Here is a 25,961-nt window from a genome sequence, read left to right as displayed (position 1 = left end):
CAGCATATGAATTAACTATCCATACATTCAATACTAAAACAGTAACCGATGCAATTACCATTAACAGTCAGATGCATACGAACCGCCGCTAGGTGGTGTCACGTGTACAGAAACGTGAGTAGCAATAAAACATGTAACAGATTATATTGAAAATAACTACTGAAAGGATTCAAAGTATAAACAGTATAATCCACAATATAGATTAATAATATCTGCACTGAATGCATAACGTAAATATACATGGAGAGTAATGACAATAAACGAGGTGATTAGTACCATAACTAGCATCGCGCCAGTCAGACATTAGTGATAAATATCAAAATATAACACACAAACACGATCATCTTAATCACTAAATAGCAGATGAAGACAAAAACACTTACTATTCAGCAGTGACGCACACAATATTATCTAAACACTCTCCAAACGGGGAATAATCTCAGCCGCGTCGTCCTGTCACACATCTGCTTCAGAATCGTCCGTGAATCTGCGCAGAAGCAGAGCGCTACTCATTGCGTGCGCTCAAGGGTGCATTAGAGCACATCAATATGCGTCAGAGGTGCGCATACACGACTATACAGTCATCTGCGTGACCTTTCTTACAGATGTATTACATGAAATTATTCATACGGATCAATCATATTGTGTAAAGGGCAGATCTATTGCAGATAATTTACATCTGATGCGGGATCTGTATGACTATGCTTTTTACAACAATGTTGATGTTGGGTTTTTGTCAATGGACCAAGAGAAGGCCTTTGATAGAGTTGACCACACTTTTTTCTTTTTGAGACTCTTAAGGCTTTTGGATTTGGAGAAAATTTAATTTCATGTATAAAATTGCTTTATAATGAGGCAACTTGCTTGATAAAAATAGGTGGAAGTCTCAGTGTCCCCATAAAGGTTCAGAGGGGTATTAGACAAGGTTGCCCTATCTCAGGGCAGCTTTATAGCATTGCTTTTGAGACGTTACTCTGTAAACTAAGAAGAGAATTAATGGGACTGCAAATCAGAGATATAGACTCTTCCCAGTTTATTAAAATGTCTGCATATGCTGATGATCTTACAGTTTTAATAAGAGGTAATCAAGATGTTAATGTTGTTAAAAAATGTTTAGAAACTTATGAAAAACCATCCTCTGCAAAAGTGAATTGGGGCAAAAGTGTGGCAGTATGGTGTGGGCAAGACAATAATCGTCCCATCCTTCCTGGAGAGTTGCAATGGGGAAGAGAAGGTTTTAAATACTTAGGGGTGTTTTTAGGATCTGAAGATTATAGGAAACAGAATTGGGAGGGACTAGTGGAGAAAACATGTGCTCGGTTGTCTCTATGGAAATGGTTGCTCCTTCAGTTATCCTATAGGGGTAGAGTTTTGGTCTGTAACAATCTTATTGCTGCTACCTTATGGCATAAAATGATGATATTAGAACCTCCAGAAGAACTGATAATGGACATTCAGAAAAAAATAGTTGACTTTTTTTGGTCCGGGTGTCACTGGCTAAAAGCACCAGTACTTTATCTGCCCAGGACGGAGGGAGGTCAAGGACTCATTGACATCAGGTCTAGAATCAAAGCTTTCAGACTTCAGACAGCTCAAAGACTCCTGTATGGTGAAGAAGTGAGCTGGTGTGGGGTAGCCCATGGCCTCCTGAGAAGAGCAGGTAAAATGGGTTATGATCGTCAACTGTTCTTAATGGACATTAATAAGCTGGACTTAACTGGTCTGTCATCGTTCTACAAGTCAATGTTGAGAGCGTGGACTCTTTTAAAAGTTTGCAGAGATTTAAACGGTGAACAGAGTCAGTGGTTATTGGAAGAACCCTTGATCTTTAACCCAAAAATTGATGTGGATGTTCTAAAATCAACTTCTGTGAGGCATGCTTTATGGTCTGCAAATATTGTAAAGATTGGACATTTACTGACTGAAGATGGGTGGATTTCTGCAGAGACTCTGGCTACCAAGCTTGGTATAAGATCAGTCCGAGTTGTGCAGAGGCTGTTGAATCATCTATATGAGTGCATGCCGGTGGACTATAGAGACTCTTTATTTTTACACAAAAAAGAAAATGCTGTTTCTTCTTTAGATATTACAGCTGCGACTGGAGTGTGGCAAGAAATTGAAGGTGGTATTCTATCCTTTAAGACACCTCAAATGGGGCGTTTCAGAGACATTGGGAAAAAAGCTCCTTACATGCTGTGTGTAAAAGTTCTTCATCTTCGTGCACTTGAAACTGTAAAAGAGTCTAAATGGACAGAATTTTTTGGATCAGACTCTTCCCCGAAAGGTAGCTGGAGGACCATGTACAAGCCCCCCATTGAAAAAAGGTCTGGAGACCTGCAGTGGCGCGTTGTACATGGTATTATAGCTACGAACAGACACAGAGCACATTTTGATCCACTAGCGGGGATAGGGTGCCCTTTCTGTGAACAGCAGGAGACAGTTTTTCATTTGTTTGCTGACTGTAGTAGATTATTGCCTCTTTTTGAAATTCTTGGAGGGTGGTGTCAGACATTAGGAGAAGTTTTTACACTTGAGTTGTATATCTATGGACCTAAATATAAACGTAGCAAGAGGGAGATTTGCCATTTACTCAATTTTATTTTCGGACAAGCAAAGTTAGCTGTTTGGCTCTCTCGTAAAAGTAAAATAGGTGGTATGGGACAAACTGATGTGGTACTGATTTATGAGGGTTTGATGAAGTCAAGGTTAAGAATAGAGTTTGAATATTATCAACTGAATGAGAATATTGAAGATTTCAAGTTTAAGTGGGCTATAAATAACTGTATTTGTGATGTTGACTGCAATGGCATTTTACAAATGTATGTATAATTATATATGATGATAATGGTTGTAAAAAGGTTTATAGGTGTTTATTTATTTGTTTTCTTGTTGGTTAAATAATTGATTGAAATTTGTTTTTAAGTTTTGTAATAAAAGTTGTTCAAAGGTCTCTCTCTCTCTCTCTCTCTCTCTCTCTCTCTCTCTCTCTCTCTCTCTCTCTCTCTCTCTCTCTCTCTCTCTCTCTCTCTCTCTCTCACGTGGTGCATGTTGGGAGCTTGTGGGTGAGAGTGGTGCGGGGTGAGACCTGAGCTGTGTTTTTTCACATAGTCTTAATTACGGGGATTTTGTTTTCTCTTTTTTTCTGCATGGTTTAAAATTAGTTTTTTGACTTAGTTTTTGCGGGTATTGCTCGGGGAGAGATGGCGTCTCATGAGGAGATGCCGTCTTTGTCCTTGCGCAATGGCTTTAGGTGTGTGCCCGAGGATGGCGTCACAGTGGAAGACGTGCTTATTTCGGCTGGAGGGGAAGTAGGACACGAGAATATAGTGTCCGCTTCTCATATGAATAAGGCTGTAGTAGTGTTTTTGAAAGAACAAATTTTTGTTAATCGTTTAATAGAGAATGGTCTCGTTATAAATGAAAACTTTGTTCAGGTTACTCCGTTATACAGTTAAACAGTTTGTTTGTTAAACAGAATATACATATTGACAGTTAAAATTACGGTATCGAATGTTCCACCTTTCATTCCGGATGAAGCGTTGGAACGGGAATTAGTACGTTTTGGCAAATTTGCCAGTGGTTTTAAAACAATCACGTTAGGCTGTAAACACCCGTCTTTGAAACATGTCACATCTTTTAGAAGACAGGTGTTTATGTTTTTAGACTCCCCCGAAAACACGATGGATGTTTCATTCCGAGTACGATACGAAGGCAAAACGTATATGGTGTACGCAAGCACTGGTAGCTTAAGGTGCTTTGATTGTGGCGATTTAGGGCATAAAAAGTTTGCATGCCCTCACAGAGAGCGCGCACCAGAGGATAGGCAAAGGCCTACTGTCTCAGGAAAGGGAGATGCGGTGGAGCAGGAGCGCGCTGCTCAAGAGGAACACGCAGGTCCAGCAGAGGTGAGCGTTTCTGGTGCGGCGCCGTCCGCTATTGAAGTACATGATAAGGCTGTGACTAATACTAATGTGCATGAAGGTCAGCAAAATGAAAATACTGCAAATACTGTTCAAAATATCAATGCTGATGAGCAGCAAGATGATGGTGTGGAAATTGCAGGGCCAAGCAGGTATGAGTCTGTTGGGTCGGCTATAAGAAAGAGAGAGTTGTGTTTGAGTAATGATGGTAGTGCAGTAGATGACGATGCATCTGACGAAAATGTTTCTCTTCTTGATTACGAATGCGACTCCCAAGGAGGGTCTGTATGTGGACTTGAGGGCGATTCTCAAGATATGTCCATTAAAGATCCCTCTTTGTATACATTAGATGAAATTAATGGGTTTCTTGATGAGACATTTGGAAAACAAGTCAACATTAAAGAATTTTTTCCTGATGTTGGAAAATTTGAGAGGTCAGTGGCGGTTCTTCAAAAGACTGTAAATCTTGATCAGCTGAGTGAAAAGAAATGTTTTCGTTTAAAAAAACATGTTACAGTTATTAGAAAATGTAGAATGGTGGATAAAAAGAAGAGGCTAAAAGCATTTTTGTAAACGATTAGCCATGCATCACGCGGTGTTCTTCTCTTTATTTCTTCTGCTTTCTTCTGCCGTTGTTTTTTTTCTCTCCTCCCTAAACTTATACATGGATCTTTTGAGGGTGGGTTCATTAAATATTAATGGAGGGAGGGATAGTCATAAACGAGGTTTGGTGTCTGAAATCATGAAAAATAAAAAGTTACATGTCATTTTACTGCAAGAAACACATAGTGATATAGATAATGAAGTAGAGTGGGGAATGTGGTGGAAAGGTCAACATGTACTTAGTCATGGTACAAATCTGAGCGCTGGAATTGCTCTTCTTTTTTCTCCAGATATAAAAGTTAGCATTGAAAAAACAGAGGAAGTTGTAAAAGGTCGCCTGGTTCTTGTCAAAACTATTATTGAAGGGATGACAATTTATTTTATAAATGTTTATGCACAAAATGTGGGAAATGAGCGATTACAGTTGTTTAGAATGCTAACTAATGTCTTAAAACAGGATTTTAGTGATGGAGACATCATCATGGGTGGGGATTGGAATTGTACAGAATGTTTTAATGTTGACCGTAATAATGAAGAGCCTCACATGCTTTCATCCAAATATTTGTCAAGATTGGTGAAAGAGGCCGAACTTTTAGATATGTGGAGAATCAAGCATCCGGTAGGTAAACAATATACATGGGTTAAAATTTCTGGCAATAGAGTAAGTGCTGCTCGTTTAGACAGAATTTATGTTTCAAAAAATTTAAATAACAGGATTATTGATTGTTTTATTACTCCTGTAGGTTTTTCTGATCATCATCTGGTATATATTTCAGTAAACATGGTACAATTTCCAAGAAAATCTTCTTATTGGCATTTTAATGCTAAACTGTTACAGGATGCTTTATTTTCCGAACATTTAGTGGTTTTTTGGAATCATTGGAAGGGGAAGAAAAATGATTTTGAAAATTTAAAACAATGGTGGGAGGTTGGGAAAACTCAAATAAAACTATCCTGTCAACAGTACACTGCATATTGTACGACTACTCAACGAGAAACAATTCAAGCTCTGGAAAGAGATATAGAGTCTATAGAGACAGAAATGATAAGAAGAAATGACCCAGCTTTTATCAATAACTTACAACAGAAAAAGAAAAAGCTAAGTTTTCATTTGAATGAGAGGGTGAAAGCAGCTTTGGTGAGGTCACGTTTTACATCAGTTACTGAGATGGATGCCCCAAGTGCCTATTTTTTTTAATTTAGAGCGTTCAGTGGCACAGTCTAAGCAGATGACATGTTTACGTCTTCCAGATGGGAAGATTACAAATGACATTATAGAAATGCGTCGTCATGCTGTTGGTTTTTATTCTTCTCTATACAAAGCTGATCATTGTAACTCTAGTTGTGCAGCGCATCTTTTGCATGAACTTCCTCAAATAGACTCTGTTTCTAAGACTGCTTTGGACACACAAATTACTTTTCAAGAACTCACTATTGCTGTTGGACAGTTGAAATCCGGACGTTCTCCTGGAATTGATGGGTTGACTTCTGAATTTTATAAACATTTTTGGGAGTATATTGGAATGGACCTTTATGAAGTTTTCTGTGAAAGTTATAAAGATGGCAATTTACCTGCTACATGTCAACGTGCTGTATTGTCCCTATTGCCTAAAAAGGGAGACTTGACTCTGTTAAAGAACTGGAGACCTGTTGCTTTATTAACAACAGAGTATAAAATCTTGTCTAAATGTCTGTCCAATAGGCTTAAGAAGTTTTTACATTTGATAATTCATCAAGACCAAACCTATTGCATTCCGAAAAGATCTATAATGGATAATCTTTTTTTAGTGAGGGATACCTTGGATATCTGTAAAATGTTTAATGCAGAGGTTGGATTGACTGCTTTAGACCAAGAAAAGGCGTTTGATCGTGTTGATCATAACTATCTTTTTAATCTACTTGCTGCATTCGGGTTTGGTCAGGATTTTATCAAATGGATACGTTTGTTGTACACTGGAGCTTCTTGTATGGTCAAGGTGGGGGGTGGCCTAAGTCGGCCTATTGTGGTTTCAAGGGGAATCAGGCAAGGTTGCCCTCTATCAGGACAATTGTATAGTATTGCTATTGAGCCCTTACTTTCCAATATAAGAAAAACTCTAAATGGTTTATCAATACCTACAATGCCTCAACATTTAAGAACTACAATTACTGCTTACGCTGATGATGTTACAGTCTTTGTCAATGATAATAATGATATAAAAGCTTTGTCTAGAGCACTTGAGCTGTATGAAGGGGCATCATCAGCTAAAGTAAATTGGGACAAGACAGAAGCTTTCTGGTCAGGTCAAAGAAATTTAGAAAATCTCCCACAACTACCAGGTAGTTTAAAATGGAATAGAAAAGGGCTGAAATTACTTGGTGTGTTTTTGGGATCGGAAGAGTTTCAGAAGAAAAATTGGGAGGGAGTTTTGGAGAGAGTGTGCACCCGATTGTCTAGATGGAACTGGTTGCTACCCCAGCTATCCTATAGGGGGAGAGTTCTAGTTGCCAATAACTTGGTCGCTTCTGAACCTGAACGCTTTTATTGAACCTGAATGAATCAACTCTCACAGATTTGACTCCCTTCTACAGAAAGCATGGAAAGTTTTCTCTGTCTCAAGACCTGCTGGAATACATGCGAGTTTTTGGCTGATGGAAGAGCCATTGTTCCAGAATCCCTTTTTACCTTCTAGACACCTGTGCTCTGTTAATTTGTCATCAATGCTGATAGCTGTTGGATGTGTAAAACTTGGACACATTTTAAGCATCAGTTCGGAGATCCTGAGTGAGAGTCATCTAAAATGGACTGGTTTTTTTGGAGTAGATATCTCCCCCAAAGGTAGCTGGCGGTCACTGTATAAACGCCCCATTGATAAACGGACTGGTGATTTACAATGGAGGATTGTACACAGTGCAATAGCTACGAACAGACATGTGGTGCACCTCAATCCAAATGTAGAGGTAGGTTGTTTATTTTGTTCTGAAAACGAAACTATCTTTCATCTCTTTGTGCAATGTGTACGGTTGGGTAATTTATTCTCCTTTTTATCTCAATGGGTATCATCTTTAGGTGAAGATTTATCTCCTCAATTGTTTATTTTTGGGCCAAAGTATTTCGCTAGTTGTAAACATGTTTTGGTTTTACTAAATTTTGTGTTTGGAACTGCCAAACTCACTATTTGGAAAACAAGGAAAAATAAGATGCTTGGCAAAGATACTTTAGATCCTTTGATTATGTTTAAGGGTTTGGTAGCATCAAGGCTTAGGATAGAATATGCATACAATAAATTGGTTGGGTGCTTACCAGTGTTTGTGAATACTTGGGCCATAAATGGAGTGTTATGCACAGTTAATGAAAATGATGATTTAATGTTGACTTTTTAAGTCATTTTGTTGTCTTTTTTTTTTTTTTTTTTTTTTTATCTTTTATTTATTTGTTTATTTTATTTTTTTGTGCGTTTTTTGTAATTGAGATTTTTGTAATGCAGATTGTTAGTGGTAACACAGACTGTTTTTACCTATGTTGTAAATAAAGGTGATTTCAATCCTCTCTCTCTCTCTCTCTCTCTCTCTCTCTCTCTCTCTCTCTCTCTCTCTCTCTCTCTCTCTCTCTCTCTCTCTCTCTCTCTCTCTCTCTCTCTCTCTCTCTCTCTCTCTCTCTCTCTCTCTCTCTCTCTCTCTCTCTCTCTCTCTCTCTCCACCTATAGCTGGTGTGTGGTGAGTGCACTGGCGCCATTGTTCTGTGGCTGCCGTAACTTTATCCAAGTGGATGCTGCACGCTAGTGGTGGTTGAGGGGAGACTTGTAAAGCGCGTTGGGTGTACAGAAGTAGTAAAGCGCTATATAAACACCTTATTTCATGTTATTTCATTAACTTGAATAAATGTGATGATTTGTAGTTTCTTCTGTTCATATTATTTTGAACTCCTTTCGCATTGTAGATAAAAAATATTATTTGGAATATGTGTAGGCCCATATCAATGAATAATGTGTAGTAACAAATTATATGTAATATGGATTATGTGGTCAGATTACAAAAATCTGTACTTGTAATTAGATTATATTACATTTTAAAATGCCAATAATCAGATTACAGTTACTTATTAACTGATTACATGTTTGAGTCAATTTAGTTTTATGAATTGTTTTTGTACTCTGGTCAAAAATATACATCAATGCACTTTTACTTTTGTGATGTTGATTCACAAATATAACTGGTCTGGGGTGTGTTTCCTGAAAGCATCGTTAGCCAACTATGGTCACAAGTTCCGTCGTTATCAGCATAGTTCAACGATTTGGTGTTTCCCGAAACCATCGTTCCAACGAACGTTCGCAAACAGCATCGCAAACTTGTGTGGTTGGAACGACAGCTCTCGAGCTGTGGTTAGAAGCAGAGTTTCTAGTTTACATGAGATGTAGACTGAATAAATCCTTATCTTTAGCAAAATAAGCAAGCTGACATTCAGTACAACCCGTGTTATTTATTTAGAATACATACAAATGTAATTTACGTCTTTTAGTTTGTCAAGAGATTTAACCCCTTAACCCCGAAGTAACCCGCCGGCGGGACACTGGCCCTTTTTCTCCCCAAAACCTCACATCTCTTTCCAGGTTTGTTTTCATGCAGATGCTTTACAATTTAATTGTTAATACCCATTAGCAGTGTTTGTTTCTAAAGGAGGTAAATACAATATTTATTGTATGTCAAAAAAAAAAAAACCCACAGAAATCACTTAGAAATGATTTTAATTAGTGTCTGAATATAGGCCTACTTTAAAAAGAGATTCTGGGCCCCCTTGCAAATAAAAATGAAACCACATGTTAGCTGTGAGGCTGACAGTAGATTATGAAGTCTTACAGAATTACCAGGACTTCCTCTGTAGAAAAGTGCAGAACGCTTTATATTTATTTACTGGCTGCATTATGGCCAGTTCAGTTGTGATTGTATTGCTTCTGGATGTAAGCTAAATGGTTAGCCTCAAACTATTTTTTTTCTTTCTTTCTTTCTTTCTTTCTTTCTTTCTTTCTTTCTTTCTTTCTTTCTTTCTTTCTTTTTTATTGTGTGTGAATGGTATCCAGTAAAAGTTAAGCTTTAGGTTTCTGCCATTACAGTTGTGGCGGTCACAGAAAAGCACAACATTGTAAATAAGCTAGAATATATTGCATTCTGTGAGTGTGACATAAATGGCGACATTAACAAAAATGTATCTATTACCATGTTTTGACAATCTTCTTATTTGCTTCTTCTCCTTTTTTTAAATTGTGTTTTCATTTTCATTTAGCCAGACAGATCTCTTGAATTCATACCTAACAGCTTTATACAGCCCTCTGTCCCAATGCTTAAAGTTATTTTAATAGTTTGGCAGAACTGGCCAACCGAAGATCAAAGTAGAGGATAATGGGAAATTGGACAGCTCTCCAGATCTGCATTGTCACTCTTAATTTAGCAAGTTCCTGCAAATCACGACTAACACGAATAATATAATATATATATAATAATATAATTAAAATTCTAACAAAAATCAGTGTAATGATAATTTTATTCTTTGCATGAAAACACTTGAATTAGCCTAACTGAACCCGGTCTGGGTGTATTAAAACTTCAGAATTATATTCGTATAGACCTGCAACAGTGATAAGGTAAAGAGTGGTCCAGACCAACCTTCCGAATGTATGACTTACAGAAGGTATACTTAAATAAGAACGTTTCGGGAAACACATATTAACGATAAGGTACAGCTAAAGGTGTAACTTAAGAACGACGTAGCGTTAAGAAGGTTTCGGGAAACGCAGCCCAACTGAAGATCAAAGTAGAGGATGATGGGAAATTGGACAGCTTTCCAGATCTGCATTGTCACTCTGAACTCTGCAAGTTCCTGCAAATCACATGACTGAAAGGAAAAAATGAAACTGAAAGGAAAAATAAAACTGAAAGTAAAAATGAAACTGAAAGTGGAAAGTCTTCAAAATACTGTTATTGTTCATTTTACGGAAATAGCAAGTATTGCACATTAATCCTTCACTACAATAGGGCCTTATGGGGACATTATGGGGACCTAATGTAATCTCTTTTTTGAAACTAAGATCATACCACCCTCCCCTCTGTTGTTTGGTACAGTCCAGAGATGGAGATATAAGAGAGAGGGGCTCCGGCTGGTCCTCCTCATACCCTTCAGGCATCAGAGAAACATTTCCAATTCAGGGTAAGTATCTGTTTCTTTTCAGATGTATTACTGATTTATATTCATGTCTGCTTGTGATATTCAGTGTTTGGATATTCTGTAAACAATCAGTGGAGAAATGGCAGTGTGTGATTTGGGGAAAGAATTATGGACTGATTTGAATGAGACGTAATTTTTCAAGATTCACTGATGAAATTTAAATTAGACCAGGCTAAATAATAAACATGAAGAATGGATTTAAGATGAGCTGCTTTTTATATTTTTTTTGTTGTTGTTTTAGTATGTTGTATTTTAGAAGTATATCCTTACATTTACAAATAGGCTCCAGGAAGAGGGTTTAGAACCACTGAGATAAATCAATTAATCAAGAGTGCATCAATACTTCAATACTTTTTCCCTAAGAATGTCTTTGTTAACAAAACAATATATTTTTACAGAGACGTATACTATGTTGTAGCAACTCATAATGTAATAACTGCACATAATTTAAAAACTGCACAAAATGTAGTATTTTATCAAAATGTAATAAAATCTTGAGCTCATAATGTAATAACAGTTTTTACATTATGAGAAATTCAGTACATTATAAACTCACCAAAAACATATTTTTTTTCATAATTGTAGTAGCTTTTAAAACATAAAAAATATTAGTATTCCATTACAGTAAATTTCTGTCAGGACCACTATCGTCAAATACGATTGACTATTAGCATTCAGTTTGGATTGGCGTTATGGTTCTGTTCTGGGCAAGAACTCTCTGCGCATTCATGCAGCCTAGTATGGCTAAGAGCAGGGAGAGCAGTGATAACCCCCCGAAACAAAACCATATGCCAATATCCCCAAACACAAACTGACAGCGAAATTCTGGATGCCTTTATTTTTACACACTACCAACACGACTGATGCTGATAGAATGGTTATTACATCCTGATGTTAGTCACATATGTTGAGCACTACAGATCCAATATAATGTGGGAAGCATCACCCCAAGCTGGAGCAAGCAAGGACACATTGTAACAAGCGTGTTGCTGTAGCCAGTGTATGGGATCTGTTGGGGGAAGCTTACACCCCTAGCAGCAGCTATATCTGATACAACAAGCATATTGTATATCACAGAACTATTGCTAAACCTATTGTAGTTTGGCAGGGGAAACATACTGCAATGGCTCTGACTAGCGACAACAAAATCTGATACAACAAGCATGTTATATAACAATAGGACTAGTATTAAGACTAGTGTAGTCTGGTCAGGGGAGTCATATGCCGTGTGCAGCTAAGCAATGAAGTACAGTATGCTTCCTCATTCCTGAAAATGATTTCTGCTCCCGTCGTACTGAATTCCATTGGTTTTGGAGGTGAAGATGATGACTCCCATGATTCCACACTCCTTCACAGGACCATCAAGCTACGATGTTGTTAGTGTTGAATAACAGATCTCTGTGGTGAACGGTGAAAGTATGTTACCGATAATATAGATTAGCTTTAGCCACAAGCATGTGCTACTTTAACACTTCATGTTGCAATAATCGGATAGAATCAAGAACGAGCATTTTTCCAATGCAACCGGATAATTGGCTTTTAATTGGCTCCTTAAATAAACGCGATAGCGTCATAGTACTGATAATACTGAGGAGCTTATGATAGGTGTCGTATTCCTATAGGTAGACGTGGATCAGCTGAGAGTCAGCTGATGCGAGTTGACTAACGTGACATGCCAGAACTGACACTACGCTTAATTTTTAAAAATGTATACAGTATGTGAGAAGTAGAAGTAGAAGTCAAGGTAGGTCAAGGTACTTTTTTATTTTCTCCTGTAGGAGAAATGTGTCTTAGATGAGAGAACTGCTGCAACATCAACCCACCAGAAACATCCATCATTCAAACATTAATATTCACTCCACATTAAGCATTCTTCCCTAAACTAAATAAAAACATTATTAAATAAAGAAAATCAAAACATAAACACTATTAGTTCATAAATTCCCTAAAAAGCATGCAACTCCTGTATTTATATTACCTCTAATCCGTAGAGGTACATGCAGTTATATCACCACCTTACTGGAGTTGCTTATTAATCAGTTTTGTCGACAATAGAACAAACGGATGTTTGTAGTGATTATGCTTGCATAGCGGGACCCTGTACAGTATCTCCTACCAGAGTTCATCACACATACTCTGAACACAACGCATGTTTCCGATAAAATCTTATTGGCATGCTGTATCATAGACATCTCAAAATGATCTTGTAAGGAATTGAGTGTCTGTATTCCCATAATTTTTCCTGCTACCCTGACCAAGCTACTTATTTGAGCTTTCATTTTCACCGTTGACACCGTTGACCCAAACCAAATGATGATTCCGTAGCGTAAGACAGACTCTATCGTGGCTCTGTAAAAAAAATGCATAATATTGCTACTTTCCATATAATGTTAATCTTCTTAAAAAATGTAGTCAAAAACTTTTTGAGCTCACTGTCGATGTGGACTCCCAAATATTTGTAGAAAGCCTCCTGTTTAATATCCTGTCCATGTATCACAACAGAGCTCCTATCGCCCACTGATCTGGCATCTATAATAACTTCTTCAGTTTTCTTGACATTGATCAGGGGGTGATGGACATCACACCAGCCGACAAGCCTTTCCACAGCTGCTTTGTACTCATCAATGCTGGAATCCTTTGTTAACAGGTTCATAATTACTGTATCGTCCGGAAATTTAAATACATTTGATTTGGTTGATTACTAATACAGTCATTTGTGTAAAAAGTAAATAGAAATGGCGAACTAACACATTCTTGTGGGGACCCCGTGCTGCTCACTGTAACATCAGACAGCACTGAGTTCATTTTTACTTGTTGCGTCCCATTTGTCAAAAAAGAATAATACCAATGTATCAAAGAAGGATTAACCTTTAAATGAAATGAAAGCTTTAGCATAAGTTCTGCTGGGAAGACTCAATTGTTATGTCATTTTACCTTCTCATCTATCCAATCACATTCTAATACTCGTGCTATAAAAGATTGGTACTTACACATGTTTGAATTCGCAGATGCTGACGCTTCCATTCACCTCCATCCTCCCCACCACCTCCAAGACGGATCCATCCCTCCATCCCTCCATCCTCCCCACCACCACCAGGATGGTCCCTTCCCATACCTCACAGGGGGTCGGCTGCGCCCCTGCCTTTGTCTTCAGGCAGGATATGCAGAGTCCAGACCCTCAGACTGCGAGCTACGGACGGGGCCTACGCCAAAGAACTTTATTGCTTGCTGGGCTGTTAATAAATGTATAATTGTCACAGTATTTATTCTCCCGAGTCTTTCTGGTAGAACTAGTTTCTCCAGCAGAGTATGTGGTTGAATCGTGTTAAACGCAGAACTAAAATCGATAAAAAGCAGCCTAGCATAGGCAACCGGACTTTCCAGATGTTTCAAAACATGGTGCATTAGTGTAGAGATTTCATCATTAGTACCGCGGTTACTCTTGTACGCAAACTGATAATGATCTAAGGATGGCTCCACTTGCCTTCGCAAGTCTTCTATAATAAGTTTTTCCACTGATTTCATGGCATTAGATGTCAGGCCCTGCAGTCATTATTATCCAGCGGATATGAATTTTTTGGAGTTGGAATTATGATAGATTTTTTCCAAAGCTCTGGTACTACAGTGGGGAGAACAAGTATTTGATACACTGCCGCTTTTGCAGGTTTTCCCACTTACAAATCATGTAGAAGTCTGTCATTTTTTATCATAGGTACTCTTCAACTGTGAGTGACGGAATCTAGAACAAAAATCCAGAAAATCACATTGTATGATTTTTAAGTAATTAATTTGCATTTTATTGCATGACATCAGAAAAGCAGAACTTAATATTTGGTACAGAAACCTTTGTTTGCAATTACAGAGATCATTTGTTTCCTGTAGTTCTTGACCAGGTTTGCACACACTGCAGCAGGGATTTTGGCCCACTCCTCTATACAGACCTTCTCCAGATCCTTCAGGTTTCGGGGCTGTCGCTGGGCAATACGGACTTTCAGCTCCCTCCAAAGATTTTCTATTGGGTTCAGGTCTGGAGACTGGCTAGGCCACTCCAGGACCTTGAGATGCTTCTTACGGAGCCACTCCTTAGTTGCCCTGGCTGTGTGTTTCGCCTGGACATGCGCTGGCTTGAGCAGGGGGACCTTGCGTGCGCTGCAGGATTTTAATCCATGACGGTGTAGTGTGTTACTAATGGTATTCTTTGAGACTGTGGTCCCAGTTCTCTTCAGGTCATTGACCAGGTCCTGCCGTGTAGTTCTGGGCTGATCCCTCACCTTCTTCATGATCATTGATGCCCCACGAGGTGAGATCTTGCATGGTGCCCCAGACCGAGGAAGATTGACCATCATCTTGAACTTCTTCCATTTTCTAATAATTGCGCCAACAGTTGTTGCCTTCTCACCAAGCTGCTTGCCTATTGTCCTGTAGCCCATCCCAGCCTTGTGCAGGTCTACAATTTTATCCCTGATGTCCTAACACAGCTCTCTGGTCTTGGCCATTGTGGAGAGGTTGGAGTCTGTTTGATTGAGTGTGTGGACAGGTGTCTTTTATACAGGTAACGAGTTCAAACAGGTAGAGTTAATACAGGTAATGAGTGGAGAACAGGAAGGTTTCTTAAAGAAAAACTAACAGGTCTGTGAAACTAACAGGTTCTTACTGGTTGGTAGGTGATCAAATACTTATGTCATGCAATAAAATGCAAATTAATTATTTAAAAATCATACAATGTGATTTTCTGGATTTTTGTTGTAGATTCCGTCTCTCACAGTTGAAGAGTACCTATGATAAAAATTACAGACCTCTACATGCTTTGTAAGTAGGAAAACCTGCAAAATCAGCAGTGTATCAAATACTTGTTCTCCCCACTGTATATGCAATCAACAGAAAGCTGAAAAAGGCTATGTCAGGCTGGGGTGAGTTCCTCAGCAAATGACTTTAAAAGAACAGTTGTCATTACAAATATTTAGATTACTTTGCTTAATATTTCACAGCATTCATTAAACGTATCAGTCTCAAATCTCATATAAAAATTGTTCAGTTATTTTCCCTATCAAATTCATTGCAGGCGAACATTGATTTCCTTTTTGGGGTCATGTTAGTCATTCCCCGAACTGAGTTCCACAGTCCTTTTGTATCTGATTTTGACAGATTCAACAGGTTGTTCAGCCCATTCTTTATATTGTGTCTGTGCTGACCTCAGTTGCTGGTTAAGTTCCTTTTGTGCTGACCTAAGTCCCACAATGTTCCCAGACTTGTAGGCTGATTTTTTCCTTTTTATGCAGTCTTTACTTCCCCGTTTTATTTACGGTTTGTTGTTCAGATACATCCTCACGACTCTATGAAGTATGATTGAATCCACACAAAAGGAAATATATTTCATAATTGATTCAGTTACCATATCTATATTTGCATTCTGATAAAAAGAAATGCCCCAGTGCAAAGAAAAAGACTTTGTCCCAGTGCAAAGAAAACATCCTTTCAGCTCCTCTCCTCTCCACTGTCACTGCACCACACATTTACAACCTCAGATGTTGGTTTGCCGGACTTAAAAACTGACCGGTAAGTAGGGAGCAAGTGAACAGCATTGTGGTCTGAATTAACAAGGGGGGTCTGGTCTTGGCTACATAAGCGTCCTTAATATTACCATAACACTTGTCAAGAATATTATTTTTTCTCGTACTACACTTGCCATATTGAAAAAAACCCTGGTAAGGATCTCTCCAATCCACACTGGTTAAAGGGAGTACTAATACAATTATGAAACTATGAAATGTTTCTGGTGAGTTTATAATATAATACATTTCTCATAATGTAAAAATTATTACATTGTGAGCTCAAGATTTTATTACGTTTTGAGAAGATTATTACAATATGAACATTTTATTACAATAATAATGTAACACTTCTTACATTGTGCAGCTATTACATTATGCTACATGTTCTTATATTTTGATAATTGTCTGTAATAATGAAAGTCTAGATTTGTCTTTTATTCTAAAAGACAAAATAATAATAATAATAATAATTCTTTACATTTATATAGTGCTTTTCTGGGTACTCGAAGCGCTTTACAGAAGGGGGAATCTCTTCAACCACCACCAAGTTGCAGCTTCTACCTGGATGATTACAACATGTTCTTGTTTAAACGTATATTTCATAGAAAATCAAAGAGAAAAGTGCAGCCACCTGCAGACCTCAGAGAAGCATTCCCTGTGCAGAGTAAGTACTAGTACTATCTTTCTGTCTATTAGTACTATTAGTTTAATTTGTTGTTGTTGTTTTTGTTGTTGTTCTACAATCTTTGTATAGATCAGTGGATTTCAATCCTGGTCCTCCTGGGGACCCAACGCTCTGCACATGTTGTATTTTACCCTTATTTAACACCTGATTCAGATCATCATTACAGCTCAGTAAACTGAACTGACTGTGTCAGTTATTAGAGACATACAAAACAAGCAGAGAGGTGGGTCCCCAGGTGGACCAGAATTGAAAACCACTGATATAATAAATCTATAATAAATCAGGAAATTAGATGAGATGGTGGTTAGATGGTAAAATAAACCATTCATATGGACTGACATTCTCTTGATTTTTCTGCTTATAGGTGAAACCATAATAATTCTAATGAAATGTAAAAATAAATTTCTATTTATTATAATTTATTATAATTTTGAACAAAATAATCAGGATTATCAATTTAACCATATGCAGCATGATTAAAATGTGGCTTAGTTTTCATTAACTAAAACTAGACTAAAATGCTCAGACATTTAGTTGACTAAAACTTTACTAAACAAAACTAGGACAAGGTTGACTAAATATGATAATACCTCAAACACAGTCTTGTGGGTCTTGAAGTTAAGGATATGGCCTCTCTCTGCATGGGTTAGGGTTAGGTTACCACCCAGCCCCCCAGGTCTCCAGATGCGGCGGAGCCCGCTTGGTCTGTCCCTCAGGTATCGCCCAAATGCTCAGTCTGTAATTTACAAGGTACATCTTTTAAAATGTATTTGCGAATAAGATCGGCCCTTCGGGCATATGGGGTGCTTTGGGACTCCCATTTACCTATTCACCCACTGCGCAAATTAATCCTTCCTTCTAAGAGATCTCCCTCTTCTGTTTCGGTTATTTATCGGTATCTTCTTGAGCATTCATTCAAACCCTTATCTAACTGTTTAGGCCAAGGATCTTAATGAATATGTGCATGTTTTATTTTCGGATCAGGTAAGGAGGATGTTTAACTGTCTTCAAAGAACCCCAATCATCAAATGATACACTGGAAATTACTACATAGGGTTTACTTGACTCCTATGAAACGTTTCTATATGAATCTATCCTCCTCTCCCAAGTGTAATCTGTGTTCTCAAGGATCTCTAGGCACGTACTTGCACTTCTTTTGGGAGTGTCCCTCTCTCTCACCTTTTTGGGCCCAGCTCTCACAGGACTTATCATATCTGTTGGACACTGACATTTGTTTGACCCCACACCATTTTTTTTAAACGATTTTAGGGACCTTACCTTTTCCATTCAACAAAGATATTTACTGTTAGCCGCTCTCACATCGGCAAAACATTTTTTTAGTTAACCGCTGGAATCCTCCTCACACAATGGACAGACGAACATGGACAGTGTCTTTGCATCTCAAATTCTCGTATGCATGGAAAAAGCTCAGTCTGACCCATGGCCTTCGATGGCATTCCCTTTGAATTGGGACACAGCCTGTGTGTTCTGCATGCCTACTTGCTTATCTACATACTTGCCTACCTTGTGATACTCACCTCATTTGTACTTCAGTTCTGTAATAAATTATGTTTTATTAACAAAGTTAAACCTAAATAAACACATGTGGAGCAAATTCAGACAATCAAACCTAATTAGACACAAGTGGACCACACTCCAATCAACGAGGTAAGAGGTGTATATATATATATACTGCAAACTTACCTCCGTTTGTTGACAGATTAACAGCATCCCTCCAACACCCCATCTCCTCACTTCTAGTCCTAAATACTCTTACAACACTGGGTTCGGGCAAAATATCCTCCCCCGGACAGCACGCCAAATACGCAGAATCTTTACTCTGTTTAATTGATGTAAGAGTGAACTCGTGAAACTGCCTCTCCTGGGTTCATCTGCTGTTGTGGTGTGGTGTTATAGTTAGCCAGTCGTAACAGTGGCTGTCTTAAATGACACTCAGAACTAATACAGAGCGTTTCAGACAGAAGATCAAAATTAGGGCAGAAAATATTCATTTTATATAACTGCTTTATGTGCAAAAACTGGACCAACATTATATGTGAATCTCAAGAAACCTATTAAAATAATATTAAGGCATATCAAGGCATTTTATATTTATTTCATTTGTATCTTTTCTATTGTATTCATTTGACCTATTTCTTTTGATTTGCCTATGTTTTATATTTACTGGCTGTTTACTTCAATAATTCAATGATCTATTTTGACCATGCTGGCTATCCCATATTCCCATTTATCCTGTGTCTATACCTCTTATCATGTGCTGCCTGCTCTCAGTTAGGATGATTTGGTGATTTGTCTGTAAGGGCTGAACATTTTGTCATCATTTACTCACTCTCAAGTTGTTCAAAACCTGTATGAGTTTCTTTCTTCTGTTGAACACAAAATAAGATATTTTAAAATGTAACTCATTTTCTTCTAATTTACAGGGAAGATCATGAAGAAACTCCTGGAAAATTTGGGTTTGGCAGAGTATTATGGCAAGAAACTCACTCTACACACAGTGCTGCAGATCAACAAGAACAGTGTGACAGATGTGCCTGTCCAGTCCCTTTCAGATCTGCCATGGCTGTTCTTGAAGAGACTGATGTTGCTACAAAGGACAGCGAGGAGTGTTAAGTGTTCCCCATCAGATGAGTCAAAAGATTCAGAGTGGGATGATGATCAGGATAGTGCTGAATCAGACTGTCCTCAGTCAGTAAACCCTTTAGACGTTTTGACTGCTGTGTTTCTTTGTTCTGACAGTTTTCTTCAGCAGGAAATGATCATGAAAATGTCCATGTGTCAGTTTGCGGTTCCTCTGCTGCTTCCAAACAATGATAACAATCAGATCACGCTTATGCTTTGGGGAATGAGAGATATTGTGAAAAAATACAGACCACACTCCCTGTCAGATCCAAGTGGATTTGTGGAAGAAAGGATTGTTCTCTCAGACCTACCGTTAGTGTCTTTTGTGAGACTTGGCAGGTGCAACATTTCCAAATCAGAAATTCTGAATAAACTGCTCAGCAATTCACAGCAATACACTGATACCTTTGTGCACTTCAACATGGATTGTGGAAACATCAACAAGAAAATATCAAATGGCTTAGTTGAGATGGCCTGGTATCTTTCTTGTGGAAATAAAAACACTGACGTCTTTCCTGAGCCAATAGCCATTGCAAACTTGAGAGGTGACATCCAGGACTTTGAAACACAGTACTCTTTTCTTTGTGAGGCTTCAACTGCTGTGTTTGTGTTCTTTGAATCCCAGTTTTTAGATACACAGTTCATTTCAGTGCTCAGTCAGAAACCTACGCCTCAGCTATTTTTTGTGGGGGACTCCAACAACAACAGCATAAAAGCTACAGTCAACAAGCTCAAGCTGAAGAAAAGCAATTTCATCTTTAAAGCCAAGCAAAATGATGCAGACTTTGTTGACAAAATTCAGAGCAAGTTACAAGATGCAATTAATAACAACAATCACAAAACCTCAGTTGTTCGTTTAGCTGAGATTGCACGAAATCTGGGAATCTTGGTGGACGAGGATGGTGAAGAATGTCAGTGTGCAAAAAAAAGTTCAGATGAAATCACATCAAAAATAATGGATATAGTGCAGTTCAAGAAGGAGGAGCTGCCCTTGCAAGGAGAGATCTTGATGAAATTGGCCAAGTTAGAGAAGGAGGAATGCCGACTAAAGAAAGTAGGGGATAAGAATATTGAGAAGTACAAAAAGGACCTTGAGATGCAGAAAGATGAACTCAGAAAAGAGCAACGTAGCAAAAACATGTCTGCCACTATGAGCTGCTTCATCAGTGCAATATCAACACCAGAAAGGGCCTACTTCTTAAAATGTTTGAGAATCGCTCTAGAGAATCGATCACATGAAGTACTGCCTAAACTCAGAGAACAGTACAAACAGAAATGTCAAGATGTTTGTGGAAACAAGGCAGAAATTGCTGAGCTTGATAAAAAGATTTCAAACAGTTCTTTAGGAGTGGAGCACTTCATTCGAGAGATGAGCCAGCTTTACGAGGCTTCAGTCTCGCTTCCAGAAGATACACCTAACCGAAAACAGCTGGAACACTTACCTAGACTCTGTGCTGAACTACTATTGGATGGATTTTCACTTGACCTAGTGGATGGAGATTCTTCAAATATCCCTGTGAAATGGCTTTCTAGTGTGTTTTCTGAATTAAACACACTGGTGGAGTCCAAAAACAGGATTATGGTTGTCACAGTTTTGGGGGTCCAGAGTTCAGGAAAGTCAACGCTGTTGAACACCATGTTTGGAGTTCAGTTTGCAGTAAGCAGTGGAAGGTGCACCAGGGGAGCCTTTATGCAGCTTATTAAAGTAGCTGATGATCGCCAAGCAGAACTCAATTGTGATTATATAGTGATAATTGACACTGAAGGACTGAAATCCCCTGAGCTCGCACAACTGCACAACAGCCATGAACATGACAATGAGTTGGCAACTCTTGTTGTTGGACTGAGTGATGTAACAATTGTCAACATTGCCATGGAGAATTCAACAGAGATGAAAGACATTTTACAGATCATTGTTCACGCCTTCCTCAGGATGAAGGAGATAGGAAAGAAACACACATGTTTGTTTGTACACCAGAATGTTGCTGATGTCTCGGCTCATGTTTCAAACATGAGAGACCGTAAATTTCTGTTGGAACAACTGGATGAAATGACACAAGCTGCAGCCAAAATGGAGAACAAACTGGAATTCAGCAAATTCACAGATGTGATGAACTATGACACTGAGACGGGTGACCACTACATCCCTGGATTGTGGCATGGAAACCCCCCAATGGCACCCGTGAGTATTGGCTATAGTGAATCTGTGTATGATCTCAAAAAGCATATAATGGAAATCTTCAGATGTTACGAGTCCTATAACATCAATGAATTTCTTAAATGGACCAAAGACTTGTGGACTGCTGTGAAATTTGAGAAATTCATCTTCAGTTTCAGAAACAGCCTGGTGGCTGATGCATACATGAAACTGTGCACAGAGTACAACAGATGGGACTGGACACTGAGAAAGCAAATGCACACATGGGCGTTAGAAGCTGAAACCAAGATCTTAAACCATGGAAAATTTGAAAACTCTGAGAAGTGCACCATTGAAGATGTTTGTTGTCATTTACTACAGCAAAATGAAGCTAAGCTTTTAAAAGGACAAAATGAAATTAATGACAAGATCAAATCATACTATGAACAAGGAGAAGGTCATGTTGAACTAGTGGAAAATTATCGACAAGACTTTATAAACTCTGCCACGTCTTTGAAGAATGAACTTTCAAATTCTGTCACATTCAAACTAGATGCAGCTGTTTCACGCCGAAGTGGAATGATCAAATTGGAAGGAATCCAAAAGACATACATGGACACAATGGAGAATAAAGTGCTAAACTTGCTGAAAGACTGTCGTGAGAACAAGTCAGACATGTCAGACTCCATGCTGGATGAAGCATTTGAAAAAATGTGGCAGGAGACTGTCAGGACACTGGCATGCACAGGGCTCGAACAAAAAGATATCAGGACAAGAGTTTTTCATCATCTGATGATAAATCTTCATTCTAGAGGAAGTTCAATGGCTCAAAACTTAGACAAAGTTGAAGATTTAAACAGTCATGGCCATGGAAACTTTGTTGTCAACAAAAGCTTTCAACAAAAGATTGCATTCTGGAATCAGAAGATCAACAGGGTTCAAGAGATGTCAAACAACCTTATCAGAGATTGTTGGGGATTTGCTAAATCAAAGGGGGAATGTAATGATGATTATGATGACACATACATCAGGGAAGTTCTTCACATGATTGATGAGAAACTTAAGGCTCATGAAGATCTTGAGCTAAAGGGAGATTTTGAGCTGTCCCTTAAACTGCACATATGCGGCTTTGCAAGCAGAGAATTTCAAGAGATTCACAATCAATTCATCAAGGAAAACAACCCACGAACAGCCTTGGAGAACTTCAAACAAACATACCGCTCTGACTTCATTGACCTTTACTATGAACGAGACCAGTGTCAGAGGAAAGCTGATGAATTCATGAGAAACTGCCTAAAACCTGCATTGGAAAGATATATTTCAGAGAACTTGGGCATGAAAATGGCAGACAAGATGGTGACTGGTGAAAACTCAGCAATTTTCGGATCAAGGACAACATTTCAGATTTCAGTCTTGAAAAAACTTCTCGATGAATCTAAATTTGTTAGATATTTGCATTTCATCTCGTCATATGAAACATTTGTTAAAGCCTTTATTTTGGACAAAATCAAAAAGCACTTTTCAGCAGAGAACAGAATGTTCACATTGGAGGAGAACCTTGTCAATAAAGTCATCAGTGAAATTGAACAGGCCATTGAAGAGGCAGAGCGAGACCCAAAGATAAATGACATCAAGGGATTTATTGAGAACATTTGTAATAAACTTGTTAATAGGCTTGTTTCTCCCAAGGACGCAGTGGACAAAATCAGTTCACTGAACAATGCAAATCCAAAAACATTTGCTGAATGCCTTCAATGTTCTGTAATGGACATGGATAAATCACTGAAAGCAAGTTTCCAAGAAAGAGATTTTCAAAAGAAAATACGTAGTCTTAAAACCAAACCACAGGATTTGCTGTTCAAACGAGTGAATGGCTGTGGGAAACAGTGTCCATTCTGTCAGGCACCATGTGAGGCTGGAGGAGACGCTCACGCTGAACACTTTGTCTCAATCCACAGACCAGAAGGTCTCGGCCGCTGCAGATTTAATGATTCTAAGAAACTAGTGACCGACATCTGCTCATCACTAGTGCACAGCAACACAAGATTTAAGTGCGAAGACACCAACGATCAGTGGCATCCATATAAAGATTACAGCAAAATCTATCCAGACTGGCGAATCGATCCAGACCCCAGCATAGAGGCCTCAGCATACTGGAAATATGTGATGGCAGAATTCAATGAGCAGTTTGCACAGGAGTACAAAGCAAAGCCTGCAGAAATACCCTGGGGAAAAATCACAAAAGCAGATGCAGAGAAAAGCCTAAACATCAATTAACTACCTCTCTGACCTCTGTTTAAATTAGTTTGGTATGATGGTAAGAAAACTTAAAACTCACACCTTAAAATCCAAGTATCCATGAATATTAACTATGACAACAAATAAAATAAAAAAACCCTGCTGGTTTCAGTATTAATCATAGCATATCCTGACTAATGCATGAGTGCCATTATACACAAAGTTGCTTGCTCTTGCTCTTGCTCTTGCCTTGTAATAAGAAAACATGAAGAATAATTAAACTAAGCTAAGTGTTTTATTCCTATTTTATATGTAAACCTGTAATACTAATTCGAATGTTGTGGTATACTCTCAGTGACAAATCATTATTTTACCTGTACATGCATGAATTCTTTTGTTTTGTTGACATTCATTACATCTTATTTTAGAACAGATTTTCTTTCAAAGGTTCGAAAGAAAAATATTGAGCTTCAAATCTTACTCTTTGATTTTTAATCATGTACTGTAACTGTGAGGTGTTTTTCTGAGCTATGTTTGTGATTGTGAATTTGATTTTGATTTTGATTTGTGTTGTGAATGTATCTCTGTTAAGAGTGTTGTTCTGTGACTCTGTTAAGACATATACAGGCATGTCTGTATTAGTGAGGTCACAACACTGCTGACATCTGGATCAGTTTAATTAATATTTGAAGCATTTGCCAATCTGATGAAATCAGTGTAACCTGAATAAATGTTACCGACATCAGAGTTGTTCTGTAACTTTTATTGTTAATAATATATTGTCTGTAATGCATCTACAATTGAACAAAGTCACCACCATTAAAACAATCATCTAAAGATATTGATAAAATGTATTATAAAGCATGGATATATCAAACTTCTATACACATTTGGGTCTTTGGAATTTTAATGTCTTCTGCATGTAGCCTCCAACACCTCCTTCCTGCAAGTAATTGTTATTCCTTTTACAATATATGTGGGATAGAGTTGCCTAAAATCTAAATGATTTAGATTTTTAAAGAGATCTAAAACGTCCTGCAAATTTTACAACCAAAGGTGAATGAACATTAGCAATGACAACTGTTTTTAAAACTGTCCGGTCAACACTTTATTTTAAATAGACATGTTGTGACAAACAATATGTTACGTAACATGGTAGTGGAAATAACATGAAGACGGCTGAAGATAATAGTCTTTAATGACAAAGCTCAGGAACCAGGAGAAAACCACACTAAACATTAACGAGAACGGACGAAGATTGAGGGAGAACACAGGGTATAAATACACAGAGAAAACAAAAGGAACTAAATTAGATAATTAACAGGACACAGGTGAAGGAGATGACTAATTAGACAGATGGGGGAAACTGGGTCACAGGACTAAACCAAAAACACTATGAAATGGAGACACACCATGTAAGGGGACCATACATGTAACACAACAAATACATTCAGCAAAAAATGCTAATTTTTTTTGCCAAATTCAACATAACTTCTAAGTATATTATGAACATTTGATCTTAAATTATGAATTTTTGTATTACAAAATACAATCATTTGATGATGCTCTATTGATCCATTTTCTTAGTCAGTGATACTCAACTCCACCGCTCTGCACATTTTGTATTTCTTTTAACTGCAACGCATGCAACGTGCAATGTGCAACACATAAACTATATAATTTGGGGAGAAGTGCACATTTAACACTCCTGATTCAGTCATTCATCATGAGAGCTCTAGAACTGAATTGTGTGTCAGATAAGAGAGACATACAAAATGTGCAGAGCGGTGGTGGGTCCCCAGGTTGAAAACCACTGTTCTAAGTCAACATTTAATGATCATCATTGATGATTTGATAAATTAAAACATAACCTCCTTTTAATCACCTCCATCTGCAAGCAACAGACATTGAATCAAGGAATGCATGCACTGTATATACCTCACTCATTCCCTCATTCAGCTGCTGAATTTGGGACTCCATCCTA

At 38.1% G+C, this 25,961-nt stretch overlaps 1 protein-coding gene across 1 annotated transcript; it reads left to right on the top strand.

The window, feature by feature from the left end:
* The first annotated feature begins 16,874 nt into the window (after positions 1 to 16,874).
* Positions 16,875 to 24,111, top strand: LOC311075918 (up-regulator of cell proliferation-like). The gene is made up of 2 exons (XM_084103626.1): positions 16,875 to 16,938; positions 19,404 to 24,111. Exon 2 carries the CDS (start codon positions 19,412 to 19,414, stop codon positions 24,014 to 24,016), a length of 4,605 nt encoding a protein of 1,534 aa, XP_083959752.1. The 5' UTR covers positions 16,875 to 16,938; positions 19,404 to 19,411; the 3' UTR covers positions 24,017 to 24,111.
* Positions 24,112 to 25,961: the final 1,850 nt, after the last annotated feature.

The sequence above is a fragment of the Abramis brama genome (genome assembly GCF_963993115.1).
Source record: "Abramis brama genome assembly, chromosome: 25".
Classification (NCBI taxonomy): Eukaryota; Metazoa; Chordata; class Actinopteri; order Cypriniformes; family Leuciscidae; genus Abramis; species Abramis brama.
This window is presented reverse-complemented; position numbering and strand designations above follow the sequence as displayed.

What these genes read in the sequence shown, in the direction of transcription:
- LOC311075918 (XM_084103626.1), top strand. Translation starts at nt 19,412, where the DNA reads ATGAAGAAACTCCTGGAAAATTTGGGTTTGGCAGAGTATTATGGCAAG.